The sequence below is a fragment of the Crocodylus siamensis genome, chromosome 8, assembly GCF_052110815.1.
Source record: "Crocodylus siamensis isolate JL-2025a chromosome 8, ASM5211081v1, whole genome shotgun sequence".
NCBI classification, from domain to species: Eukaryota; Metazoa; Chordata; order Crocodylia; family Crocodylidae; genus Crocodylus; species Crocodylus siamensis.
Genome location: NC_143402.1, coordinates 179122 through 197330, shown reverse-complemented (window position 1 = coordinate 197330; position 18209 = coordinate 179122). Strand labels below are relative to the sequence as shown.

Genomic DNA, 18209 nt, shown 5'->3' with positions numbered 1-18209 from the left:
CGTGTGTGTGTAAATCTACAGAACTAACTTAAATAATATTGTGACAAGCAAAGGAACAGGCATTACTTTCCCTTCTCCTTTTTGCTTTATAGCAGAGCTGTCCAACCTCTGAGTAGTCAGGTCCCCCCTCTGCCATATGTTTCCCCGCTCTCCTTGCCAGGCCCTATGAGCTGCACCGTGCCACTGTGGCTTACCCTGGGGCTGGGGCAGGAATTAGAAGTGGGAGCTGGGAGCAATGCAGAGAGTGATGCTTGGGTGGGAACCCATAGGCCACAAGTTAACCTCTTCTGGGCTGTATGCCATTTGGACAGCCGTGCTTTATGGCATATTAAAGCCTCCACCTTTCATTGCGTTCTCTTCGACCACCTGTAACTTGGTTGCATCCCTACCCATACTTTCTTCTGGATTGTAAAAACAAGGAAACTCAGGCTGTTTTCCTACTTACTGTGTTTAATCTTTCTCTCTCCTAGCAAATGCTTGTTTCAGTTGAGCTTTGGAGTGGCCACATGTTCACTTTGAGTGGTGCCTCCAGCAGTGGGTTTCCATGCTTGGTTTTCTTTGCCAATGAGACAAGCAGAGCTTGGGGATGAGGAGTCTTGCTTGTCAGAGGAATAAACTCTAGCCTACTTTCTGTTTAGGACTGAAGTTTCAAATTCTTGTGGAAGAGCATTATGTGTGTTTCTGGAGAGAGAGCCACCAAAGTAAAGAGTTTCCAGTGCTGCCTTGCCAGTTGAGTTTGGGGGTGGGGGTGTCTCAAGTCACAGGCAAAAGGAGTTTGTTGTGGCACAGAGTTCCTCAGCTTTGGTTTTGAGTCTTTAGTACTGATGTGTCTTTTAAGTCTGTCTTGTGCTTGTTATACTACTTAAGGTATGGAAGGAAGAATAAACTACATCTCCTGGTACCAAGGCAGCGGGGTTTGTCTTGAGACTACTGATTTGATATTGGCTGTTGGTAGCAGCTCAGCATCCGTTACCTTGCACTCCCCCATGCCAGATTTTTCTCATGTCTGATACCTGTCACCCTAAGCAGATGTATCCAGATTCTTTTGGCCTTGTTTGCAGGTGCCAAATGCCAACTCCAGGCCTTGACTGCCTGTGTCCAATCTGTGCTACTTATCATAGAATCATAGAAGTTGGGTCGAAGGGACCTTGTAGGATCTTCAAGTCCGACCCCCTGCCTGGGCAGGAGGAAAAAACTGGGCTCAAATGATCCCAGCTAGGTAGGCATCAAGCCTCCTCTTAAAGACCCTCAGGGTAGGAGCCAGCACCTGGAAGCCTTGGAACCCTTGGAAGTTGGTTCCAGATCCTAGCCGCCCTGACTGTGAAGTAGTTTTTATGGATGTCTAATCTAAACCTCCTTTCCAACAACTTGTGGCCATTATTCCTTGTTATATGGGGAGGGGGGCGGCGCTCGGGGAAACAAGGTCTCTCCCAGACCCTTCTGGTCCCCCCAGTGTTTATAGACCGTCACCAGGTCCCCCCTCAGCCTTCGCTTGTGAAGGCTGAACAGTTTCAGGTCCCGCAGTCTCTCCTCGTAGGGTCTGCCCTGTTGTCCCCGGATCATGCGGGTGGCCTCCTCTGGACCCTCTCAATGTTGTCCACATCCCTCCTGAAGTGCGGTGCCCAGAACTGGACGCAGTACTCCAGCTGCAGCCTGACCAGTGTTGCACAGGGGGGGAGGATCACCTCCTTGGCCCTGCTTGAGATGCACCTGTGGATGCACGACAAGGTCCAGTTAGCCCTGTTAATCGTGACCTCGCATTGTTGGCCCATGTTCATCTTGGAGTCAGTAATGACTCCAAGATCCCTTTCTGCCTCTGTGCTCTCAAGAAGGGAGTTTCCTGTCCTATAAGTGTGCTGCTGGTTGCTACTGCCCACGTGCAGCACCCTGCACTTGTCAGTATTGAAATGCATCCTGTTTTTGTTAGCCCACCCTTGTAACCTATCCAGGTCTTGCTGCAGTCTTTCCCTCCCTACTAGCGTGCTCACCTCACCCCAAATTTTGGTATCATCAGCGAATTTAAACAGGTTGCTTTTCACCCCGTCGTCCAAATTGCTGATAAAGAAATTGAACAGCGCAGGCCCAAGGACCGAGCCCTGGGGGACTCCACTGCCCACTTCTCCCCAGGTCTAATATGACCTGTCCACCACCAACCTCTGAGTGCGTCCCTTCAGCCAATCTACAATCCATCTCACTGTGTAGGCATCAATGCCACAGTCACCTCGTTTTTTAATGAGGATGGGGTGGGAGACGGTGTCAAAGGCCTTGCTGAAGTCCAGAAAGACTATGTCCATGGCGACACCTGCATCTAGTACTTTTGTGACCTGATCATAAAAGGCAGTCAGGTTGGTTTGACATGATCTGCCCCTAATGAAACGGAGCTGGTTGTCCTTGAGCATCATCTCTGAGGCTGGCCCATCGCAATGTGCTCCTTGATGATCTTCTCAAAGAGTTTCCCTAGGATTGAGGTAAGACTGGTGGGCCTGGGTCCTCCTTCCTCCCTTTTTTAAAGATGGGGACCACGTTGGCTATCTTCCAATCATCTGGCACCTGGCCTGAGCACCACAAGCGCTCGTAAAGCCGTGCCAAGGGCCCTGCAATAACCCCTGCTAGCTCCCTCAACACCCTGGGGTGGAGAACATCTGGACCCGCTGATTTGAACATGTCCGACCCCTCCTGAAGCTCTCTAACCCGGTCTGCCCCAACCTGAGGTCTGGCGGCGTTCCCCTCGAAGTCCATCTTGCATCACGGCGGGGAAGTCCCGGTCCCTGCCCAAGAAAATGGAGGTGAAGAATTGGTTAAAGAGGTCTGCTTTCTCCTCTGGCGCAACCACCAGGTTTCCCAGAGGATCTTGCAGGGGCCCCACATTTCCCAGTGCTTTCTTCATCCTCCCTATATATTTGAAAAAGGAATTTTTGTTTTCTTTGATTTTGGACACAAGTCCTAGCTCTATGTCTACCTTAGCTTTCCTGACAGCCCCCCTACAGGCCCAAGCAGAGGAGGTATACTCCTTTTGAGAGAGCACCCCCCTTCCACCGGTTGTATGCCACCTTTTTGGCAATCAGGCATTCCCGTAGAGTCTAGCTTGCCCCCGAGAAGGAGGGCAGTAACCCTGCATGCGAGGGACCAAGTGGCCGAAAGAACATGGCAGCCACCCAAAAAGAGGGGGTCTCCCCACTGCAGTACCCATACTTATGTAGGTAGCTGTTGTGGGCCAATTTGCCCTTGCTGCCACCCTGGCCTTGTCTTCTTCCTTGGAGCTGAGTAGGAAACTCTCCACATCTTGGGTCTCTCCCAGCTCACCAGTCTCTCTAGGGATCCAGTGGCCTCTGTCCCTGTAGAGCTGGCTTTCAGAGTTGAGACAGGATTACGGCATTGCCTAAAGAAGCATGCTTTCTCTGGGTTGGGTGGGTCATGGCAATGACCTTTTTTGTGGGAGCCCTCCTTAGCACTGGGTTCTGAGACCCATCTTCTCTCTAGTGCTGTCGAATTTCACCAAGTGCCTATTCTTGATGGTAGTACAGGGGAGATCAGGTACAAATGTCTGTTCTTACGTGGTAAAAGAATGCTGTCTTGTACAGGAGTTCCTCTACCCTTAGAGCTCTCTTAATTGTTTCAGTCTGTGGGCTGGGAAATCTCAAAGGTCTGTCTCCAGACACAGGTTTGTGGTTCCAGGTATGTGAAGGCCCATCTTAAATAAGGTAGGTTTCAAACTGGGCTGAGGGCATCCCAAGATATCAGCCAAGCTCTGCTGGAAGCCATGACCATGGAGCCATTTGTCCTGGTTGCTCCCCTGTGAGACTCAGCAGGTTCTTGAAAGGGTGAGAACAGCATAGAGCTGTATCCTGCTGACATGAAGTATTAGGTCAATGTATGTACCTTATGTTCTTGGGAAGTCCAGATAAGAAACATTCCTTCCTTTTTCTATCTGCTGTGCTAGTCATCTAGGATTGGAACTTATCAATTTATAATTCTTGAGCCGCAGGATACAGAACTAGTATGCAAATAAGTATCCTTGAGCTGAGTGGCTCTCTGAGTGCCCTGCTAGAAGAGTGTTAATTCTCATATACTGTTATCCATATGACTTCCTTATATGGGGCTTTCTGCTGCCCAGGTGGTGCAAGAAAATACTTCTCCCTACTGGGCCCCAGAGACAGGTCTCACTGATTTTCAGCAGCCCAGTTGTATTCTTTCTGCCATCTTCCCAGTGATGGATTACTCTCATGATCAGCATATTTCATTTGAATCTGTGGTTCGAGCTGTTTCTCTTGCGTCTGTATCCTACACTTTGTCCTTTCTGTAGCCTTGGGTTTTACCCCGAATGGCCGCCTGTCATAGATGTCTTTCTGAGATGTCAAGGCATCCGTGCCTGTATTCCTGTCAACCTGGGCTCTCAAAAAGTTGTATACATTGTCCCAGTCTTGGGTGTTTTTTGTATGTTTCATAGTTTCATATGTGAAGAAGGATGTGCTCTCATTCCCAAACAAAATGTTGCCTCCTTTTGAGGTTTGTCAAGGCTCAACATGCAAAAACCACCCTGCCAAGAGTGGCTCCTTACCAGTACAACTAAGTGATGTCTTTCATCAAGTTACATTGGAGGCCTTTGTGCACGCACCCCTGGGGGAGGCATGTAGGGCATGTGCCCCCTGGACTGTGCTCAGGGTGAGGGTGGGCTGCCTGCTGTGGCCTCAGGACCAGAGGCTGCACCAGCCTCTTCTCAGTGACAGGGCTGTACTCAGGGCAGGGCAGGTGGCAGAGCTGGGAAGGATGCTTATGGTGGATTTTGGGGTGGCTCTAGCCCACCCTGTAGCCTTCCCCTCTCCCAGTGCTGCCACCGCCTGCCCTAAGCCCAGCCCTACCCCCCGTTGGGAAGAGGCTGATGCAGTCCTTGGCCCTGAGCCTGCAGCAGGCAGCCTGCCCTTGCCTTATACACAGATCTGGGGGGCACATGCTCCCCCCATATCTCCCCCAGGGGTGAGCGCAATGATGGGGAGCCCCCGCACTGCGTTCCTGGCCGCGTGCATGCATGCAGCATTTTTCAGTAATTATTAGGTACTCCAGCCAAAAAAAGCCAATTGTCAGTAATGTTAATTTTCCTTTTATTGGTGCTGATATGATATACAACTGATGTATCTACACCTCTAGTAATGGCTGTATTTTGTATGCACTATATTGAATACAGAAAAAAAAAGTATTCCTTTCTGTATTCTCATCCTAAGTCCAAAAGTCTAATTTCTAAAAGTACTTCATATGCCTCAAATGTATAAATTGTTTATTCCCATCTTCTTCCTGCCGTGCAGCCATTGGGGAAGAAACTGCAGGGTGGAGCCAGCCAGAAGCTGAGATCAGTACAGCATCTGCAGGAATGACTAGCAATGCTCAAACTGCAGTCTGAGTTTTCTCTCTGAAGGCTCCCCTGTGCTAACCAGCTGCTTTCTTCAACTCTTTTTTTCCTTAGTTTCCAGCTCCTTCCTTTCCTTTCCTTCAACTTTATATCTAATGTATCACCACTGAAACAATTAAAATAGTCAGAAATACATGGAATGTGTTAGCATGACATCTGCTGTATTGCATAGTTAGCTCTGCTTATATGTTCTACCTTTTTTTTCCAGGCTGTACCTGTGTTATCTATTTACATTGTAAACTCTTCAGGATAGGCACTTTCTTATTCTGTGTTGTTACAGTGCCTGGCACAGTGAGGCCCCATTCTTAGTATGCTGACTCTGGTAGTAAATCTGCCAGAGTCATGCAAGATAGCCTCTTAGAGACTAACTGGTTCAGTGGCATGATCTTTTGTAGGCAATAGCTTTATCAAATGCCGTTTGAAGAGAAACTAGAGGCCACCCTGTGCTACTTCTTTCTGATTATTGCAGGCTAACATGGATTACTGTCTCTGTCTTCAGATCTAGTCATGTACAGGACCAAACCTGTCCAAGGTTTCTGAGACTTTAGGTGCATACAGGGGATAGGCCATGACTGTCCAAAGGAATCAGACTGCATGTTTGCAACTTGGTAGGTGTCTGAAAACCTAGAGGTAACCAGATGTGCTGAGGTAGGCCTGGGGCAGCTCCCAGAGCAGCTTTCACATGACCTGTATCATGGACTGTTGCAAGCTTGTTATCTAAAACTCTATACATATTTTAAGTCACTTCCTCACTCACTGTTTCTTGAAATCAGTTTTGACCTGGCATATGAAACTGATTCTTGCTTTAGTAAATCTGTCCTTGTCCCCTGAGCATGTCCTTCCTTGGGATGCCACTGCTGGGCACAATCCCACAAGAAGGAGCATGCACAGGATGCTTAAAGACCTAGAAGTGCCTTGTCAGGTGTCCTTAGCATGGAGCCTCTGCATGGTCCTACTCCCTACCACATGCCCCAAGTACCTGGAAGGATCAGAGGGGCAGTGGGGGCTATTCTTGCCATGTCTTTGGAGTCTCTGAGGTAGGAGAGAGAACCAGAAAAGCTGTCCACACAGTCTGCAAAGCACTGGCCTTTTGCAAAGCTGTGGAGCATGCAAGCAGTGTTCACCAGCTTCTCTCTGCTCTGCTTTCATCTCACCATTCTGTCTTTGTAAGCCAGGCCTTACCAACCCTGCAGCATCCTTGGCTTTTAAGCATAGGTGGAGAAAAATATAGAGCCAGGAACCCAGGTATCAGGTCCCTTGAATAACATGGTATGCAACAAACCTAATCCTAAAATCTGGAGCACAGTGAAGTGGGGTGGGGGCAGCATATCTTGTCACTTAACTGTATAACTCTATATTTCTCGCTACGTCATGGCTGTTTTTTCCCTTAAGTATTTTACGAGTTGCCTTTATCAGTTTTTGTTTTTTGGTGGGTTTTTTTTTAAAGCTGCGCAAGGTTACCTGCCCCATGTCACCTCTCTTTATTGACTGCATTGTTAACTTTTCAAAGAACCCTGTCAGGTTATAAGGGTTATGCTGGTTCAACCCTGTTATATCGTCCTGTATCTCACCTAGATAGTGCCATTGGTTTCCTGTGGTCCTGTATTCACCTTACATTCCTATTCACCTAAGACAGCTGCTGTTCAAGGCTGCACCTCCTGTATCAAGGTCATGGTATGTCTGTCTCCTTTGGAGCCTTTGGCTCAATACTACCTGTTCCTAGGGATCATGTCTCTTTGCTTAGGGGCAAGATGTTGGGGGCTAGAGAAGGAGAGTAGTAGGGCCAGTTTCTCATGAAAAGCGTCTCTGGAGAGCTGAGGGCATGGGGATCTGTGCTTTATTCTGAACGTGGGCGCAGCCCCCAGTTTTCTGTACTAAAAGTAACTGTGAGGGTTCCTGTAGCCACTCTGCCTAGGAGAGGGGAGTAGAGAGTCCTTAGTCCTGCCTTGAAAGAACTTCTGTCTGCCTCAGCCACAGAACTGTTGGAAAGGGTGGAATGAAACCATGGGCAGATGCATGCTGAGCTGCCTGCTAGAGAGTGAGACACAAGAGCCTGCATCAGCAAGAGGAGAAGAGGGGGCAGGGGGTATTGTCATCTCCCCAGAGAGAGGTGATCTGAGAGGAGCATCAGCCCCACATATTCCTGGTCTCTGTGCAGAGCTAATGCTGACTGCAAAGACTGAAGAGCCATTCACTTAGCCTTATTTTTCATTATGGCATTGGAGGTGGCTGCTATTCCTTTCCCTTCCGGACAGAGTTAGGTCTCCAAAATCCTGATCCAGATTTGCTCCACTTATTAGATATAGAATTGCTGGTGGGGCAGCTTCTTTAAACCAGAAACACTACTGGCTTTGAGAGGAGCTTGATCGAGTTATGAACAGGATTGTATGACGTTGCGAGTGCGCTAGCAGGAGTCCAGGAAACCCCATCCACTCCTGTGCTTTATACACAGTTGCCAGAAGGTTGAGCTGCAACCAGGATGCCATTTCCTACACTGGTTGTCCCTTGCCTAGGGCCTGCCTTACTAGGCCTCATCTCAGGTCCATCTAAAACAGTGCCTGTCTCCCAACAGCAGCTAACACCAGCTGCCTTAGGGGAGAGCTAAGGACCCTGCGTAAGGCAGAGGTGGAATCATTTGCACCCATTGGGTTCTTCCTGGCCCCTATTGGAGAGTGTCTTAAGCCCTGAAGCATGATGTACGCCCTGGCAGCATTTATTAGTATTAGCTCTGCTAATTAGTGCTGAACACTTCTTTCCACTTTTCAAATTCTCTTTGAACCCAGCGGACGTGCTGGCCTCAGTGAGTCCCACAGTTTAATCCCATGTGCAAAATTTGCACTCTCAAACCCCATTTCTAAGAGAGGCACCCTTTGGAAAATGCCAGCTCTTTAGTTTCACTAATTTTGGGGCTACAGAAAAAAATGGAGCAATTCTTTTGTTGCAGAAAACTCAGGAAGACCATAACAGAGCAGAATGTATTAAGCAGTCTGGATTCCTATTTAAAGTCTCTGGGTTTATCTTGTGAATCGTGTTTATACACCCCACCAGTACTAATATCATGTCCCACCCGAAAGGATTTCAAGGCATCCTGGGATGCTGTGGCACCCTGGTAGAGAATCACTGCTCTTACCTGTTTTGAGTTTGCTGAACATGTTCAGTGTCGTTGAATTGCTCCTTGTGTGACGAGATGAGAGCAGGAGTTCTCCCTGCTTTCTGCAGACATTCGTTATTTGATATATGTCTATATGATCTCTCACCTCTCTTCTTTCTACGTAAACAATCTCAAGCCTTACAGCTTCTCTTCACAAGAGCTTTTTCAGGTTCCTATTCATTCTCCTTGCCCTCTTCTGAACTCCCTCTAATTCTTTAACATCTTTTCTCTGCAGTATCAGAAGGGTGGAAGATTTATCTTTCTTGTGCCCAGGATCCAGTAATAAACACAGAGGGTTTAAGTTCTTGGAACTATGTGGGATGTATGTTCTTGGAACTATGTGGGGAGAAAGGGAGGCATCTTATCCATGTTGGTGGTTGCTGTGAAGTAAAAGGTAGAAGCATAAGTGTGCTGGCAGCTTTTATGCAAGCAGCCAGAAGAGCATGCTTTCCATACGCAACTGGGTAAGGAACAGTAATTGAGTCAAATCAGGAAGGCAAGAAAGGGCATCTTCTAATGCAGAGGATAAGCTGCCGACTGTGATCATACTGATTTCCCATTCCTGAGTATTGTCCAAGTGGAGGAGTACTTCTCTGACCTGTGCAGCCTTGGAACTAAACCAACCTGTATTGGATCTGCTCAAGAAGCGTGTAAGGACCAGTCCCAGCTTTGGTAACACACTTTACAACCTGCAGCTCTCTCTTACTAGACATTGCAAACAGCAGCTCTGGAATCTTTGCTGCTGTTCGTGTTTGTGTTCAAGTGAAATTTTACATGATTTCTGTCAAAGGAGAAGATGAGACGGCTAATACAATTATCACACTGATCTCTAACAAGAAAAGGAGTAATTATCCAAGTCAAATATAGTGAAAGGCGAAACTGTAGGAGAAGTGCTGGGCTAGCAGAAGCAAACTGGTGTGCTTTTGCAGCGCACAATTTTGATGGATGCAAAATGGTTTCAGAAAATGCTGTGAATCTCTGGAGACCACAGCTTTGTTCAGAATTTTTTTTAGTTCCTGGTCAACAAAGCACAAATGATTGTGTTTCATGAAGAAAAGGAGAAGGAACTGTTTTCTAATGTGATTAAATGAATGGTGTACTCTGACTTCATACAGTTTTCACCTCGGTCAACCCATCTCTCAGAGATTACAAAGAAATAGAGCCCAGAAAAAGGGCTAGAACAGAGGTCAGAAAACCTTTCAGATGATGAAAGATTAAAAAGGTTAGGACTGATTAGTTTGGGGGGAGACAAGTGAGACTGGATTTGATGAACTATGTACAAATGATAATTTGCGATTTTGGGGGCGGAGTTCACTATGGCATTCCTGTCTACCTCCACTGAGCAAAACAGAAGAATGGAAAGACCATGAAATTAAAGACGACCAGTGTTGAAGTGATGAAAGGAAATCCATTAAAAACACTGCACGGCCTTTAAAATTGCCATTGCCATATGATAGGAACTAACAGCTTAATAGCATTTAAAAAGGTGAAAGGTTTTGTGAATAAAGAACGTCCATAGATGCATAATTGTCATTGACGGTTTCTTCTGAAACATCAGGTGCTGGCAGCTGTTGCAGACGGGGCCCTGCACTAGGGAGACCACAGGCCCATGTGAGAGTGGCAGTCCCATGGTCTTGGTTTTGCCGTGCTGAGACATGAATTGGTGTGGCACGCTCGACTGTTGTGGACTGGGCTAAACTGGGCGTGCCCAACCCCCAGCGTGGACCAGATCTGGCCACGGGCTGATGTCATCCAACTTACAGGCCTCTCCCAGGCCTGAGAATCTGACAGCAGCGGAGCCAATTGCCACTGCCCTGCGGTCCTGTTTGTTGACTTGGGGAGCCCTGTGGGCAGCTTGCTAGATTGAGCATGCAGGGCCTGATCCGGCCTGCAGACAGGCCCTGCGCCTCTTAGATCCAACTGGCCAGTGGCTTAAAGCATTCCAGGAGGGAGGAAGACTGAAACATTGCTGCTTCTACTGAGTTTAGAACAGCGGTGGGCAAAATGCGGCCCAGGGGCCGGATGCAGCCTGCTAGGCCATTCTGTCTCGCCCACGGGAACCCTAAAAAATTTAGAAAATTAATATTTATCTGCCCTGGGCTGCCTGCCATGCAGCCATTGATGGCTTGCCAAAACTCAGTAAGCGGCCCTCTGCCCAAAATAATTGCCCGCCCCTGGTTTAGAACCATCCCCTGTGACCCACAGACCTGAAGTGTGCTTTTCCTCATGGAATGCTTAATTTAATTTTTTGGGCCTTCCTGTAGGCCATTCACTGCTAGAGCTGAGATCCCATACTAGAGGGCCCCCTGATTTCTTCTGCTTTTACCACAGAGTTAGAGAAGGCCAGTTCCCAGCAAGCAGAGATCCACAAATGCACACCTTGCTTGCCTTCATAGATGCATTTAAATGTCTGTGCGTGATTGAAGGAAAAGCGCCTGCACAGACCTTAGGCCTTCTGAGAGAGCTTGGGCCAGAAAGAAATTACAACTGTGATGTGTCTCAGCTCAGAAATCATCCTGACTACTCACCCACTTCCCACTTTCCCAGCATCAGAAATCCATCTTTGGCCCGCATGGTGATTATGACTTTACCTTCAGCACCTCTGATATCAGCCATGTGACATGACCCAGTTTTGCTCTCTCCTCGTGGCTGTGCTGCTTCCTCATGTCACTTTGTAGAAATTCACCTCTTACACTGCCTCCAGAAGAGTTGCGTTTTAATCATATGGAAATTTATCCTCCTTTGAGTGACTTCGTGTTGGAGCCCAAAGCCACCAGAATCAGGATTCTGGCTGTAGCTTGCCCAAAGGCTCAGAGAAATGGAGTATCTTGACTGGTCAGTATTGGAATTAGAAAATCAGAGCTGGGTCACGTGACCCAGAGGTGCCCTTAACTGGTCTACGGAGGGCTGGCAAGCTGCTTCACCTGTTCTGCTTTGCCTGCCAACTCATGTTAAAGGAAGCCAGAAGTCTGTTAAACGCTTTCCTAATATTGCTCTTCCAATCTGCGACTTTGGAATCCCTTCTGGGGGTAGTATTTGGCTGCCAGAGGGAAGGAAAGTGGGTCCTGACTAGGGGAGCAAGTATCCACTAGATGCTAAAATGACTAGTCCACAAGCCAGCGCAAGGCTTTTCCCTGAAGTAGGATGTCTCAGGCTGAACTCCTGCATGCACAGGTGTCTTTGTTCTCCATTCCTCAGGGCGGTGAGTAGATTTTTGCACGTTCTGCCATGTTCTTGTCTCTGGTTCCTTTGTGTTATCGTTATCGGCATGCTCCTTTAATTCCGGCCATCAACTCGTCTGGCTCCCACAGGAATTCCCAGTTGGACTGTGTAGAAGCTGGTATACTCTGGGAAGGTAAGGTAATCCAGTCTCCACATCTGCTGATCCTCATTTTGCACTTCCCTTGCTTTTTTGTAAGTGAGCTTTCTTTGATAAGCAAAGGCAGGCAGCCAGAGAGGACCGCTGGGTATGTCCTGTGCTGACCCTCATTCACACCAGTGCTTCTGCAGCCTCTGCTCCTTCACTGCACTTGGCAGGGTTCATCAGAGCAGTCCTTCCTGCACGTATCCACTGATGCACCACTCGCCCTATCTGTTTCTTTTGACAGTATGGTGTTTTTTTTTTTTTTGCTTCCTTTGCTGTAAGGCACACACACTAACTCAGGCTTCATATCCTCATGGAGGTTGAGGTGACAGCAGTTGTAGGGCAGCATTCAGCAGGAGTACAAGTCATGAACTAAAGGAGAAGGGTGTAACCCTGAAACATTGAACTCATAGTCAAAGGGGCAGTAAGCTCCACCAGCCATGGGCTCTGTCCACAAGCTTCTGCTTGTACATTAGCCACAGTCTAAATCTCTCCAGCTGGGCTGGGGTTATGGATGTCCCAACGCGCTGGCACGGCCGCAGCCATTGACTTCACTGATTTGTTTTATGATTGAAATATGGCTGAGAGGGATTGAATTACTTAGAGGTAGGTATGAGCCTGGAACAACTTTGCTGCTCCATTAAATGTGTCACTAGAGCAGTGATTCTCAACCAGGATGGTGGGGCATCCAGGGGTGTCTCAAGATGATTTAAAGGGTGCTTCAAGGTGTGAGGAGATAAGTGCATACTCAGGCTCTCCCTGCCTTGCCTGTGCTCTGCTCCCACTGGCTGGCCCCTGTGCAAGGAAGTAATAAGTTAGTTTTTGAAATGGGGTGCTGCTCAATTCACAGAAGTTATGGAGGGGGCCTTGAGTCTATCAAGGGGTGCCTCAGATCTAAAGCGGTTGAGAACCACTGCTCTAGAGGGATGCATCACAGTTGGCCCTTTCTTACCTCCCCTTGGTGTGATGCTTTGGGGGAAACTGGCTGCTGGGATATATGGTAGCTAATTTCTTATTCAGGATTGTCAGATTCCTCTAACCCGTTCCTTCCATGTTCCCCTGTACATTGGCTCTGTGGAGAGAGAAGGGGTTTCTTTGAAGGAGCCTGAATGATGGTGGGTAGTCTGGACTGAACAGCTGTAACCTGGAGTCAGACTGGGCATCACAGCAGTCCAGTCTGTATCTTGAAAGTCCCCAAGGTCAGTTGTGCCTGGATGCCGAGTATACAGAAACTGCCACATGAAACTTGCTTCTTCCAAGTTGCGCAAACATGCCCACAGGTTCTCTGAAGTGGGCTGAGGGCATCTTAGCTTGGGCTGTTTAATTAGCCCATTTAAACTGTGCTCCCTTTGTGAAACTTGTAGATTTTACAGATTCCAGCTGCATATAGATACGTTGTTTTCACTGGGCCTAGCGTTTGATAAAGTCAAAAGCCTGCAGGGACCAAGGGGTCTTTATACAAGTGCTAGAGCAGCAGTATGTATGGAGTCCATGTTTTTGTACCTCTTGCACTGAGTCACAGTAGAAGTTGGTTCAGAACTATATAACTGAGGAAAATCAGAGAGATTCTTTTCTAACAAGATTTAAACCTGCAAACTGTTATTTGTGGTGCTCTAACAGTGTTCCTGCTTCTCAGGGGTGGGTCAGGGCCACGGGAGGGCTCCCCTTCAGGGCATGGAGAAAAACCATTCAGAAAAAAATCTTTCCTGCTGCAGCTGAAGATGCAGCACAGGCATGGCCTGGAGGAGTGTCACGTGTCCCAGAAGGTCTCAGTCTTGGGAGATGGGGAATGCTGCACAAATCTGTGTAAGCAGAATCCGGGTTTAATGCAGTCTGGTGGAGGACCTTCCATTGTGCCCTGACTTGACAGCCCTTCCCAGCCCCCTAGCTGGCATGCTCTTCCACACCCAGAAACCCCAACACCTAGCACTGTCTTCCTGTGCCCCACACCTCAGTGCTTCCACTGTCCCAGTACCACCCCTGATCCTGGCTCTCCAGGGAGGAGCAGTGTTGAACATGCCCTGAGCCCAGCTAGGGTGTTTCTTCCCTTGCCTGCGCTGCTGCTCCAGCCCTAATCCACCATGGACAGAACTGAACAGGACCACTCTATCTCCCATTCCAGATCTTCACACCTGCCCAAGTGTCTCTACTCCTGACCCCAGAAATAGCCGCTTTTGCCCTGTTCCATGTGACCCCGGTCTTGCCTGTCCAGCCCAATTTGCACCCCCACAACCTTTCCCCTAGCCATTACAGCTTTCAGTTCCCTACAGCTTTTCCCAAATCTCTCTGCCCCCAGTGCCCTCCCATCTCGCTGTACACTAGTGTCTTCCCAAACCTTCCTAGCCCTGTGCCACTTACAGGTGCTGACTATTACACCTGTTATGGGGAAGCCTTCGCCTTCTGACTCCAAGGGGACCTAGAACACCAGCTACGGGGAGGGATCTACAGCAGGGTGTTCATGGTGCTCCCTTCTGCTGTCTCAGACCAACCTCTCCATGCTCCATTGAGCTGCCAGTATCTTTGATTTCCAGCCTAGCGCCTGCCCCAGGGCCCAGCGTGGCCCCATTTGCTGTGATGTCCGCAGGAGAAGCCAAGTGCCACCCACTGGTGCAGGCACTGATTCACCTCGCTGCAGGGGCAGCAGGTAAGTGTGGGCCACGGGGACCCGTCTTGGAAGGTGGGGGCGGTTAAGAGAACCACGGGGGAGCTTGTCAGGACTCCCCAGATGGCCAGGGAAGAGCGGGAGCTCCAAGACCAGTGCACGGCCAAGCCCCGGAGAACGGACCATGAGCTGTAGGCAGCAGGGATTGAACCCGACTCCCCAGAGAGGAGGCAGGCCCAGGCTCAAGAGCAGACTGAGCTCCTCAGGTGGGACAGGGGGCGGGGACAACGGGGGCTCCCACACAGGACCTGAGCACTGCGGGGTCTGGGGCCTGGCATGTGGCCAGCACTGAGGGGCTGGGGCTGGGATGTGTTGTGTGAATGGCTGGGATTGGGCAAGTGGCTGGCGCTGAGGGGCCAGGGCTGGGATTTGTCATGTGAGGGGTTGGTATTTTGGGGCTGGGCCCTATGGTGCAAGTGACTGGCACTGAGGGGCTGGGGCTGGGCCCTGTGGGATGACTGGTCAGTACAGAGGGGCTGGGATGGGTGGGTTGAGTGGGCAACACTGAGGGGCTGGGACTGGGCACTATGGGTTGAGTGGCTGGCACTGAGGAGCGGTGTTGCCAAGTCTCTCAAAAAAGAAAAGCAGCGCTGCCTTTAAAAACAAGCCCAACCCATTTTGGGGAGAGGTGGGGGTGGGCGTGCTTATCAACCCATGACTCAAAAAATAAAAGCGACTTAAAAAAACAAACTCAATTCTGCTTATTATAAATGGATTTGGCAACACTGCTGAGGTGCTGGGAGTGCACGGCGAGCACTGAGGGGTGTCTCTCTGCAGGGGGTGTGGCATGCGTGGTGAGTGGGCAGCCTTTTGACACAATCAAGGTGAAGATGCAGACCTTCCCCACCATGTACCGGGGCTTCTTTGACTGCTCGATCAGGACGTACCAGCAGGAGGGGCTCCGTGGGCTGTACCAGGGGACCCTGCCAGCCCTGCTGGCCAATGTGGCAGAGAACGCCGTGCTGTTTGCTTGCTATGGGTTCTGCCAGCAGCTGGTCAGGCAGCTCTTTGGCTTGGGCAGCATGCAGGAGCTGAGGTATGGGTGTCTCCCAGGGCTCTTGGGCGTGGGGTACACCGCAGTCAGGGGTCTGTGGGGTGATGGAACAGGGGCACTCAGGTGCTGGTTGGGATGCCCCCATTTTGGGAGGTTTGTGACTTGGTTACTCCTTTGGTGAGTGGCCTTTTGCAATGGGCAATGTGAGGCCCTGCAATCTCCTCCTCAGTTGGGCGTGATGAAGCCCCATACCTCCTGTAGGGTGGATGCTGCAGGAAGTGAGCTCCTTCCACTATATGTGTGTCCCGTGTCCTCTCATGTCAGTGACCTGCACAGTGCGCTGGCTGGCTCCTTCTCCTCTGTCTTTTCCTCCATGGTCCTGTGCCCCACTGAGCTGGTGAAGTGCCGCATGCAGGCTTTGCATGAGATGAAAGTAACTGGGCGGGCAGCGATATCCTGTCACAGGTACAAGTCCAGCCTCCCCTGGGGAAGTGGGTGGATGTGTTTACAGACAAACAAGAGGGTCTCAGGCCCTTCTGGCTGGGAAAGCAGCAGCCAAAATGCTTCCCCTCTGCTGAATCACAGCGTGCTGAACAAAGGCAGTGCAGACGTGGCCTTTCCAAGGGTGTCTCCTGGCCAGGGCCCTGCAACTAGCTTTCATCCTTCCTGGCCAGGCTGCAAGCACTGTGGGTCTTCATGAGACAATCTAACCCCAGCCTTTCTGGACCCTGAACAGGCAGCCTCCTCCTTTCCTGGGCATGCTGTACTGTGGCAAGGGTCATGAGTAGCTCCCATGTCGCAGCACAGAGCGCTGGTGCTGCAATTCCCTGGCTCCCTTGTCCTTCAGTCTGTTTTTTGTCCATATTTCCAAGGAATAGATTGGGAGGACCATTTGCATGTCCATGGGAAGGGGACGGGGGGTTTGGTTTGCTTGAAGCACATCCAGTCCGTACTGGGCACCAGACTCATCCAGGGTTCAGAGCTACAGAGTGCCGTGCTGGGCCAGGTCATGCACACAGCTTGGCATTGGTGGCTTCTCTCTCAGATGGCTTGCTCTCATTCTCTCTTGCAGCTCGACCTGGGCTGTGGTGAAAGCCATCTTTCACTCCGAAGGCCTGCTGGGCTTTTTCCAGGGTCTGACCAGTACATGGCTGCGGGAGGTACCTGGCTACTTCTTCTTCTTTGGCGGCTATGAAGTCAGTAGAAGCTTCTTCACTCAGGCTGGGAAGGTCAAGGAAGATCTGGGTAAACAGCACTGGGGACGGGGGAAATAGGGAGATCTGCCCTCCAGGTGCTCTGCAGGGAATCAGGAGAGTGGAAGGAGCCGGGCCATTCGGTTGCCTTCACAAAGATGTAGTGAGCCAGTGTTAGTCCCAGTCACTGGGATCTCTGTCAAAGGGGTGAGAGGGACAAGAACATGTGTTCAAGCCATCAGCTGCAAATGATGACAGAAGCAGCAGCACCTCGTGGGTTAGGACAAGAACAGCAAGGTTAGGCCAAGCGGAGACCCTGGGTCCCGGAAGGGAATGCCAGATCACTTGGAGGAAGAAAGGACGTGTCTGGAGTGACTATTTTGTGTCACAGTCTTGGGTCCATCCCCCTTCGTTCCTGGGTCTTTATTATTTAGAAGGTCACCCCTTGGCAGCTGACCGGCATTTGGGGCCTTGCTCTAGGAGATGGAAAAATTAATTATGAGTTATTTCTTAGGGCAGACCCTTTTCTTACAAAGAAAGCATGCAGGTTTCTCTGGCCTGAAATCTGAACCTGTTCTCCAGCCAGCTGCCCTATGCTCTAGGAGCTCTGCCTGGGCCCCCTGGGGCCATGCTACGAGCACTCTGCCTCTGGCTTGCACTGTTCCACTGCCCAGTGCCCCAGGGCCTGGCTTTCAGACTAGCTCAGGAAGTCCCTGCTTTTGTTCTCAGTTCGTTCTTGCTTGGGACCTCTCATGCAGCCCTGTGCCTTGGGTGATGGCTTCTCTTGTGTCAGCTACCTCGCTCTAACAAGATTAAATTCCCTTACCTTAAAGGAAAGGTTGTTTCTTGTGCAAGAGCTGGGGTGCGACTCCTGGTGACATGGGCCAGTTTCTGGTGGATTTCTTCATCTTCACACTGAGGCCTGTCCCTCTGTTGGGTTTCAGGTCCCATCCCTCTCACAGTGAGTGGCGGGGTTGGGGGCGCCTGTTTCTGGCTGGCTGTTTATCCCATTGACTCGGTGAAGTCGCGGATCCAGGTGCTGTCCATGGCGGGGCGGCAGGATGGCTTCTTGCTCTCCTTACTGCACATTTTGAGGACAGAAGGTGAGTGACCCTGACAGCCACAGTCCCCAAGTCCACTTCCAGGGCTCCTATGTGGGAGTCCCTTTGAGGACAGCTAGGAGGAGGTCTCTAGTGGCCCTGTGGTGGAGTCTCCTGGCTTGGGCCATGGCCAACTCCTTACCAGAAGCTCTGTTTGCCCAGCCTGAGGATGGAGCATTCTTGTGACTGTGACGTTGGTGTTGTAGGTTTTGTGCCTCTTTACTGCGGACTGATGCCCACAGTGATACGTGCAGTCCCTTCCAACGGAGCTCTCTTCCTTGCATATGAAGTCACCAGGAAAAGGCTAATGGAGCTGCTTGACAGGACAGCCTGAAATTGGA

General features: G+C 50.0%; 1 protein-coding gene across 2 annotated transcripts in view; it reads left to right on the top strand.

The window, feature by feature from the left end:
* The window catches only part of LOC149857954 (mitochondrial ornithine transporter 1-like), a 20534-nt gene extending 2325 nt beyond the window's left edge, over positions 1-18209 (top strand). The window contains exons 3-8 of one of the 2 annotated variants that reach the window (XM_090061640.1): positions 14451-14563; positions 15359-15617; positions 15900-16040; positions 16648-16820; positions 17713-17871; positions 18075-18209. In XM_090061640.1, coding sequence (XP_089917766.1) covers positions 14451-14563; positions 15359-15617; positions 15900-16040; positions 16648-16820; positions 17713-17871; positions 18075-18202 — 973 coding nt within the window. In that variant the 3' untranslated portion in view covers positions 18203-18209. The remainder of the gene's footprint in view (positions 1-14450; positions 14564-15358; positions 15618-15899; positions 16041-16647; positions 16821-17712; positions 17872-18074) is intronic. The other variant, XM_090061641.1, reaches the window with a different exon arrangement.